General features: G+C 56.9%; 1 protein-coding gene across 2 annotated transcripts; it reads left to right on the top strand.

Annotated features, from left to right (window-relative positions):
• Positions 1-931: 931 nt before the first annotated feature.
• On the top strand, positions 932-8888 carry PDCD1 (programmed cell death 1). 2 transcript variants are annotated; one of them, XM_068954656.1, is made up of 5 exons: positions 932-1333; positions 3823-4155; positions 5865-6017; positions 6730-6764; positions 7671-8888. In XM_068954656.1, exons 1-5 carry the CDS (start codon positions 1225-1227, stop codon positions 7878-7880), a joined length of 840 nt encoding a protein of 279 aa, XP_068810757.1. In that variant the 5' UTR covers positions 932-1224; the 3' UTR covers positions 7881-8888. The 2 variants fall into 2 exon arrangements, with proteins under 2 accessions (XP_068810757.1, XP_068810756.1); XM_068954655.1 differs by having other exon boundaries at positions 5862-6017.
• Positions 8889-9439: the final 551 nt, after the last annotated feature.

Raw genomic sequence — 9439 nt, 5'->3', positions numbered from 1 at the left:
AGACTTGCTCTTTATCCCAAGCAGCTCATGAGAAAGGGGCAAAGCTGAAGTGCCTGGAGGAGACTATAAAAGAGGATCCGGGACAGGCTGTGAGCCCAGACTCAGAGCCCTGCCTGCTCTGGTTCAGAAAACTCCCTCCTTGGCCATCCCAAATTAGTGGGCTGCATCCCTGTCCACTCTCCTGCCCGGTGCTGTGTTTGAAAGCGAGACGAGAGCCAGCCCCAGCCATGCAGATCATTTCAGAAAGCCTGGAAAATCATGAAATCATCATGAGAAAAGCATCCTTCACCCCAGTTATTAATTTCCCCCTGATGCTTTCCGAAATTGCTGGTGCACCAAGGCTGGCTTCAAGAGCCAGTAAATGGCACAGTTTCATCTCTGGTTATTTCCTACGTGGATATTAGTCAGCAAGCTGAGGGGGGAACATTGCCAGGGGAGGAATTAAAGAAGTCTGCTGCAAAGGTCACCCCACCAATACCCCGATGCTGGGCACCCACCCCCGCTCTCTGCAAAGTTTGTGGAGGAACAGGCCTAAAGAGGCCGAACGGGCCTCTCCTTTTATCTCCTTTCCACGCGCATCGCTGGTCTCCCTGCTCCCTTTTTCCCCCGTGCATTGCTGGTGGGAGCAGCCTCTGGGGCCACGGTGGCTCTGACCCAGCCCGGCGGCTCCATGCCGGGCGGCTCGTCCCCTGCGCCGGCTGCCCACGCCGGCACGGGTACCGCGGTGGGGGGACCCGCAGGCGCTGGGACCCTGAGACAGCCCGTCCCCTGCCCTCTCCCTACCCGAGAGCTTCCCCGGCGCCCCAAGACACAAGCGGCAGCCCGAGCTGCAGGCGGCCCCGTGGCGGCAAGCGGCGTGGCAGAGGAAACTGCCTTTCCACCTCCCCGCGCCCGGCGCTGCCGTGCCCCGGCCCCCGCGCTTCGGCAGGGCGGCTGGGTGCCTGCGTGGGAAGGGGCAGGCGCGGGGAGGGGAAGGGGCCAGGCCAGGGCTCAGCTGGGAGCTGCCTGCGCGGAGGAGGAGGAGGACGCCGGGGCGGGAGGGTTTCCCTCCGGGGCAGAGATGGGCTCGTTTCATTTCCATCCCAGCCCCTGCCGCGCTAGCCCCAGGGCCAGCCAGCTCCGCGGGGCCGTGGCCGGGACCGAAACGGGGACAGCCGGCCGGCAGGAGCCGCGAGGCCGGCGGCACGACGGCGTGCCTGCCCCGGGGCAGGCCATCACCTCGGCATGGCTCTCGGCGCGGCGAAGACGACGCGGGGCCACGCGGACGCTGCCTTGGCCGGCCTCTGCGCTGCCCTGCTGTGCTGCGGCCCCGTCCTGGGGGGCTCCCCGCTGGGTAGGTACCCGGGGCGCAGCGTGCGCGGGAGCCGAGCCCGTGCCGTTCGTACCGGTTGAAAACGCTCGTGGGCTGGGAGCTTCGCAGTAAAAATAGCTCCGGCATCAGGGAGGCAGAAAACCCAGACCTTTTGGGAACGCTCGGCTGAAGCAAGGGGAACGGTCGTGCACCGTGAGAAACGAGCTTAAAGGACAGAGCAGGGGCCAGGTCCCGAGCTGACCCCCAGCCCGTGGTGACGGTGGACCCTGAGCCCTCCCCTGTGGGGACACCGGCCGCGATCCGGGTTTGGCGCTGAGCACCTGGGCTGAAAGTCTGGGTTTGGCAGAAATACGCTGGGTCTCGGGTTTCCTGTTCTGGCTTTCACAGTTTCGGGCTGCACCTTCGGGCTTTGCCTCCTGGTTTGAGCTTGACCCTAACAGAGCCAGGGTGCCGCACGCGTTTCTGCTCGGCGCAGCTTTGGCAGAGGAGGGAAGGCGAGCGGGTGAGCCAGGGCAGCGTGATGAAGAGCCCTGATGAAGCCTCTTCACAAAGAGCCCGGCCTCAGTGCACATGTTCCCGCTTCTATGGAGCCTGCCTCACTGTTTCGCGCTGCTGTTTTTTTCCGCTCCGATCGCAGAAGCAGGGCTGAAAGTCCCTTACCTGCCCTTTCAGCAGGCGTTAAATCCAGGCAGGGACAAACTGTTGGTGGGTTTGGTGCTAGAAAGAGGCAGGGAAACATGGAGAAACAACCTCTGCTTAAGAGATTCATTCATTGCTGACAGCCACACTTGGTAGGAAGCGGAGACCGGAGCCTGCTGAATGTTTCCTGTTAAAGACAAAAAACTCAGAACACTGCGAAAATTAAAACTCTCAGGCACTGTCGCAGCGTACGTTATCCAATGGGAACCGGAACTGGGAACTGGGGCAGTTCCCCAGCTCCTTCCTCCTCTTTAAAGCCGTTCCTCGTTTTTCAGCCCAGTTTTCTACCTAATTCCACATTTATCGAAGGAATTGTCCCAGGTGCTCCTTAACAATCCCACGACTGTGTTCAGGCCGAAGGAACTATGCAGAAGGAACGGGAGCGACTTGCTAGTCCTGCCTGCGAGCTGGCATCGGCGGTGATCTCTGAAAAGGGCACACAGGTTTCCCAGTGGCAGGGACTTTTCAATACGTGGGTAGCTTGGATGATATGTTTGGTCAGATAACCCATGTGAAAAACACTTCTTCCTCCTTTTTATTGCTCCAAACAGAAGTTAATACAATACCTGTTCCTGCTGGGTCAGGTTGTTTGTGCCTGGACGTTGCATGCTGCAGCAACTGGAACAGCTACAGTGAGGGATGGACAGAGAGATCGATAGGCCAGCTCACTATTGATAAGTTCATTATTGATTACTGCTAATTTGAGGATTTATTATATACTGTATATAATATACTATATATAATATACTATATATAGTAATATAATAGTATATATAATTACTGCTAATTTTTTTCCTAATTTGGGGAACAAAACAGGAGCAGGCACTACTGTGAATCTGAAGCCTTGGCTTTGCTCACGAGGTGGTGGAGGGCACCTGGCTCGTGTTCATGGTGTCCTCACCGCCTGCGGCAGCAAGGGGGAAGGGGACGGCATCACTAGCGCCAGGTCGCTCTGCCCCATCTGATTATCCAGAGCTGGGGACAACCGGACGCCGGGCCCAAGGCAGTGCCTAATGCTTTGTGCTCCTGACAGGTAGCAGCGAGCTGTGGGCAGAGCTGGAGCGCTGGGGCAGGGCACACCAGGCACACGCCGGGCTGGCGTGCTGTGCTGGGAGTTTGGTTCCCCTCGCTTTCAGAGGAGACGTCGGCTGAAGGCAGGATGACTCAGACATAAAAATACAACATAGATTTAATAATAATACAACCCTCAAAGTCTGTTTTCCCTGATGGAGAAATTCCTGGGGGGTAATTGTAGGTAACTGAGAGCATAATTGGTTCTGCTAAAACTACGCCAGGGTATAGTTACTGCTGAACATCACCCTCCAGCTGGCAAGTACACATACCCGTGCGCTCGAGGGCAGAGGCATGGGCTAGCATACCTTCCTCCGCAGTCGGGGCAATGCTCCAAACTGGTCAGGTGTTTGGCTGTCTGTCCCGGGCAAACCTGCAGTGCTTGACTCAAGGATGAGCTGAGGACGCTGAGAAAGGCATGGGGCTGGGCTCAGACGCGCTCATCGGCAGGTTTTTATAAATCCCCTTAGGGGCCCTAAGGAGCTGAGGATGAAAGAGCTGAGAAATGCTGAGAAATGAATAGGGCTTTTGGCATAAAAACCAGAAGCATCATGGGCTGACAGGGTTTTGGGGCTGGGAGCCCATTACACCCCTCCGTGGGTGCAGTGGCAGCAGCAATAGTGGGGGTCTCACCACCTCTTTATAACTCTGGTGCCAGCATGGGAGACAAGGCTGCTTCTGGGGCCTGTGGCAGCCTCGGTGCCTGCTGTAACCACTGTTGTTCCTTCTCTCCCAAACAGTGACCTTCCTCCCAGCCATGTTAACTCTCCCTGCAGGTGGCTCAGCCACCTTCTTCTGCAACATCTCCATGGAGAATGTCTCAGGCTTGGAGTACAGCCTCAACTGGTACAAAGAGACCAACCACAGCCAGCCCCAAAAAATCGCTGAGATCAGCCGTAACAACCCGCAGACAAAGACGGAGAAGTACCTGCTCACCAACTACACTCCTGCCTTCAAGATTGAGATCCTGAACCTTCACCAGAATGACTCGGGCTCCTACTACTGCGGACTGATCGCCTTCCTCCAACCCAATAAAGTGATTGAGAGCAACCGGTCCCACCTCGTGGTCACAGGTCAGCCCTGGGGGCTGGGCTGGTGGGGACAGATCATCGGTGTCATCCCCCAGTGCTACTCTGCAGGGTTTAGCTAGGTGAGGGACTTCTTCAGTGTCATTCGACTGGGACAAGACCTGTGTGGTGGGCTATGATGAGCGCTGGGCCTCGCATGAGGTGGCCACAGAGCAATGCCCTCCCTCTGTCCTACTTCCTGATCCAAGGACTGCTTGTGGGCAACTCCCAGCTGAGGCAACTCTGGCACATGTTCAGCCCTGGTGTTGGATGTGCACAGATGTGGGGCATGAGGGGAGCAGGAGGGGACCTCCCTGCAGCCCATCAGCCGGACCCCTGGGGGCGCTAGATGGCCCTGCGCAGATGCTGGCTTGATGCTCTCTGCTTGTGTGCTGAAATCTCTGCCCAAGTCATTGTCACCCCAAAAAGCCTCCTTACAGCATGTGCTCCCACAGGGCTTCAGGCTGCAAAGCCGTAGCTGGGGGCTCTCCAGAGACAACCCAAGCTCTTTCCTGCCAAATAGGCCTATTAGCTACTCTTTTGAAATAATTTCCTAGAGGGCTGTGTAATATTTCTACATGGGCTTGGGGGACCAGAGCCTTGAGTGTCAAGCAGTGCTGAGAAGAGTCCCAGGGATGGAGAAACCCACATTTCGTGAGGTATATGGCTGCCAGCCACACTGCAGGCTCCCAGGGCAGGCTGGCACACAGGGAGAGCCACCCAGCAGTACCCCCACAGGGGAAGGATCTGGTGTGTGTCATAGGAAATCACAGCTCTGCTCTTTCTCTCTCCTTCGCATGGGTGGTCCTGGCCTGGAGACACACAGCAGACTGTCCTCCTCCCCATCCACCCTGTGGCTGGACCTGGCCCTGGGGTGGGAGGTCTCCTTCCCCCTGGGACTGCTTCCCCAGCAGTTCCCTGGGGAGTAGTGTGCTCTTATTGAAAGGAGTCAGGAGATCCATGCGGGGAGCTGCCCTCACCTCTAAACAGCTCCTTCGTTCTGGGAGCCAGGGGCTCACGCCTGGGAGAGATGAGCCAGGGCTCAGACCCCTCGAGCAGCAGCGCTTGCACAGATGTTGTTCTTCTGACATGGTGCCCAGGAGGGAGGTGGGTTCACCGTGGCACAGGAGACCTCAGTCTCACTGCAGAACTGCTATGCCCTTGCTTGGCAGCTTGGAGATTTTTAGGGGCTGAAGGTGGCCTTTAGTAAAAAGGGAAACTGCTGCAAAAATTACCATCTTGTCTCCTACCCAACATGAGCCGACACCGTGCCAGCCCCAAGGCACAGAAGTGTCTGGGATGCTTGGCAGGGAGCGTGCCCAGTGCGGGGTGCTGCTGGGCATGGGGTAGCGCTGCGGAGCTGCCTGCAGCTGCAGAGCAGGGCCCTGGCCCCCTGCTCCCTGAGTCCCTGGCTGGCGTGGGATCACCCTCACTACCTAAAATGGGCTCTGTCCTGCACGTGCAGGACGTGCAGGGCAGCATGGGGAGGAGAAGGATACGGCCCATCTGAGGCCAAAAACACCCCTCACATTTCACATTAGCCAAAATTCAGGGCCCTCAAAGGGAGAGTGGGGTTGTGGCAGCCCACCATGGGACTGAGTCCTTTTTGGGGAGACCCCCCTGCATTCCCCTCTTACATTTCACAGACTTTAGAGGCCACTTCATGCTCCTGACCTGCTGTTTTTCCCCCCTTTTTCGGATGGTTATTTCAGCAGCTCCTGAGAAAACAAATGGCACTGATGAGCCTCAGATAGAGGAAGGCAACCCCCCAGAGCACATCAAGGCCGTGCTCGTGGGCATCCTGTTGCTGGTCGGTGCTGTTGTGCTCCTGATCTTTGGCTACCTTACTGTCACATACAGGAGAGGAGGTATGAACAGCCTGGGGATCCTGCTCCGTGGACACTGCTGTGCCAAGGGGCTCAGGGCTCTGCAGGGGGCCTGCAGGGTGATGCTCATCCAGCAAACCTGGCTCAGAGCCGGCAGGGAGGAGCTGGACGCCTGCCACTCCCTGGGGTCAGTGGGCTGGTTTGCCATGGCCAGACTCAGGGCTGGCTTGGCCCCATGACCCAGAGACCACAAAGCAGAGGAGGGTTCTGGGATCCTCAAGGGCCAACTGGTGTCCCAGGGGCTTACAGATCATGTGAGGAGGTGCCGGACGTCTCTCTCATCCCAGAGGAGGATTAGGGTGGTTTGGGCCCTGCTCGCCCATGCATCTTGCGTGTGTTCCTTTGGGGGCCCCTGCTGTCTCCCTGCCTCAGCGCAGGGAACATTTCCTTGGCCACAGTGAGTGAGCTCTCCCAGACGGGCAACTGCACCCTGAGGGGATGGTGCTGCCCTGGAGACCCCTGAGGAACTTCACCCTGCTAATTCCAGCAGCACCCTGGATTGTGGGCTGGCACCTCAAAGGTCCTGGTAATGCTCAGGGCATTAAATCCCGAGAAGAGAAAAGCAAAGTGTGGTGTGACAGTTATGCTGTCTAGCACTCTCAGAGACCATGCGGGGACAGGATCAGTCCCAGGCTTGGATGCTAACGCTGTTTTGGCACATGAGCATCTTCTAACCACATATGTTGCTTTGCAGATGCGCAGAAACCACCAAGTGAAAACGCACCGACGGTGAGTTTCCCGCCTGGAATAGCCTGCTCTGGTGCAGGGGAGCGTCATGGGGTGCGGGAGTGGAGGGTGGGGAAGCGGACGGTGCTGAGCCTCCCTTTATCAGACCTTCACAGACTTCTCACTTCTCATATTTTCCCTGATGCTGCTTGATTTTTTCTACACAGCTACAGCTGCTTTTCTACACCTGCAGCACAGCCCCATCACAGAATCAAAAACTGTCTGAGGTAGGACAGGATCTCTCTCAAAGATACATCGAAGATAGCGCTGCTCAAAGCAGGGCTATCTTTAACATCAGATAGGGTTGCTCTAGGCAATGTATGTAGCGGGGATTTTTTTCCCCATATGTTCCGCTATTCAACAATTCCCTTTGTTGCAACTTGTGCCCATTCCCTCTCATCCTTTTGCTGGGTGCCACTGAGAAGAGTCTGGCTCCATCTCTCCAACCCCATTAGGTAGCTGAAGAGAGCAAGTAGGTCCTCCCTTGCCATCTCCTCCCCAGGCTGAGTGAACCCAGCTCCAGGCTCTCCTCATGCACCCTGTGCTCCAGCCCTGGCTGGTTCAGGGTCTAACAGAGAGGCGAGAAAAGGGCTCCCGGCACCTTCCTTCGTTCAAAGGCAGGGCAGGCAGGGAGCCCAGCCCACATGCTGGTGTCCTCCAGCACTCAGCCCAAGGACAGCTCTGAGCCCTGTATGTCTTCATCAGTGACCTCAAGTCTCGAAGCTCACAGTCTGGCTTCTCTGGGCAAATATCACCTTGTCCTTCCTACTGCTTTCCATCACTCCTGCCCTCCTGGCGTGCTTCAGAGGTGGCCGTGGCACTCACTGTGAAAGGGGGTTTGTGCTGGGGATGAATAGCACCTCTAGATGTAGGACGAACCGCTCCTGATGCGGTTTACTTGCTCTGCAGAAGGAGGAGAAACCACCGGAGGTGTCTGTGTCCACTGTGGACTATGGCGTGTTGGAGTTTCAGTGGGACCAGCGCACGCAGATGCCCCCCGAGAAGCAGCCAGCTGACCAGACTGAATACGCCACCATCATCTTCCCTGAGGAGAAACCAGTTACGCCAGAGCGGGGGAGGAAAAACCAGAACCAGAGGAGCTGGCAAGTGCAGCCATAGCCCTGCTGAGGGGCCGGGATCCTGCAACGCACCTTCCTCTGTCCTTGCGCCGTGATGGCCTCCCGGGAGATGCCCAGGCAGGAGCCAGTCTTGCCCTGGCACCCCTTTTCTCTCCATGCCAGGCAGCTGTCTGTGAGCCCTAATGCAGCAGTGTCCGGACAGGGACAACTCCCCCCTGGCCCCTTGCTCCTGACACACTTGCAGTTAGTGAAAACCAGTGCTTAGGGACTGGAGTGACAGAGGCACCTGCTATTGGAGTTGGCACCTGATGGTCCCTCCCAGCTGCAGAAGGCATGGTGGCCATGGGATGGGTACCAGGAGATGAGGAAAGGTCCCTGCTGGCTTGTCCTGCTGGCATCCAAAGACCTCCTAAAGACAAGGAGGATCAGATCGGGGCAGAGCAGGGATGCCAACAGGTCTCTGCACCAAAGCCGAAGAACCAGATCATGCCTTGCTTTCATTTTTCTACCTTCACTTGCCACTCCCTCCTGGGGGGCTCTTTGGAGTGGTCAAGCTGCTTCCTTTGTCTGGGTCCACACCTGCTGGCAAAGCAAGACTTTGGGAAAATACTCCAAGTGCATGGAGGCACGAGCTGAAGTGAGTCTTAGGGAGCCGTGCTGACATGGTTGCCTCCGCTGTCCAGCGAGAGCCTGGGCTTGCTCAAGCAGAAGAAAACAGCCCTTTCTGCACTGGGCTGCCCTGTGGACTTCTCCTAGCAATCAGGCAGAGATTTCCTGATGCAGAGTTATTTAAAAAGACCTTCAGGAAAGAGACGGTTGGTTTTCCTCATCTTTCCAGGTGGTTTCCTCCTCTGGCAGAGGGGAAATCTGCCCATCTGTCCATCGCTCTGCAGGGAGGAAGGGAGCTGGCCCTGGGACAGTGATTCTCTTCCCCACGGGGAGCCCTGCGTGGGCACAGCACGAGCAGGGAGTCACTCTTGGGGGCTGCCAGCCCCGGTAAGAGATAGATCCTGCCTGGGGGGATGAATAAAGGGTTTCATGTCCGGGGTGTTTGTTGACTCGTGATGTCAAGCGCGTGGGCAGGCAATAACGACTCTCTGCAGAGCTCAGACGAGAGCCAGGAGGCGGTGGTGTCTGTTGTGGTTCCTGAGCCTCTCCATGTGATATACAAGCTGCTCTTCTCTGAAGCTACTCTTAATAATTTAGAGAATAAGCTGCCCTTTTTCTCTCACCCCTGACTAGGTGGAGGGATGTGTGAGCCAGGCTGGCCCCGGGCACAGTCAGGTCTCAGACAGCCACAAAGCAGACCCGCCTTGCAGGGCTCATCTCAGGGTGTTTGCCCAGCCTGGCTGGGGACAAGTGTCTGCAGCTTGCCTGGGGGCCTTGCTGCCATCACACGGGGTTAATTGCACAGCCCTGTGTTGGGAGAGCCCTTATCACATCCCAGCTCTGAAGCTTTCTGGCTCCTAACTTCCATTTTCCTCTTGAAAGTGATGCTGGTGACATGCATCCTGACAGAAGCTATACAGAAACCAAAACAGAAAGAAGAAATAACTGCTAGAGACTGGAGGCACTCTGGTAAGAAGTGGGTTTGGAGGC

Source organism: Struthio camelus, chromosome 9 (assembly GCF_040807025.1).
Source record: "Struthio camelus isolate bStrCam1 chromosome 9, bStrCam1.hap1, whole genome shotgun sequence".
Lineage (NCBI taxonomy): Eukaryota > Metazoa > Chordata > Aves > Struthioniformes > Struthionidae > Struthio > Struthio camelus.
Note: the sequence above shows the minus strand (reverse complement) of the source record. Positions and strands in the feature narration are given on the sequence as shown.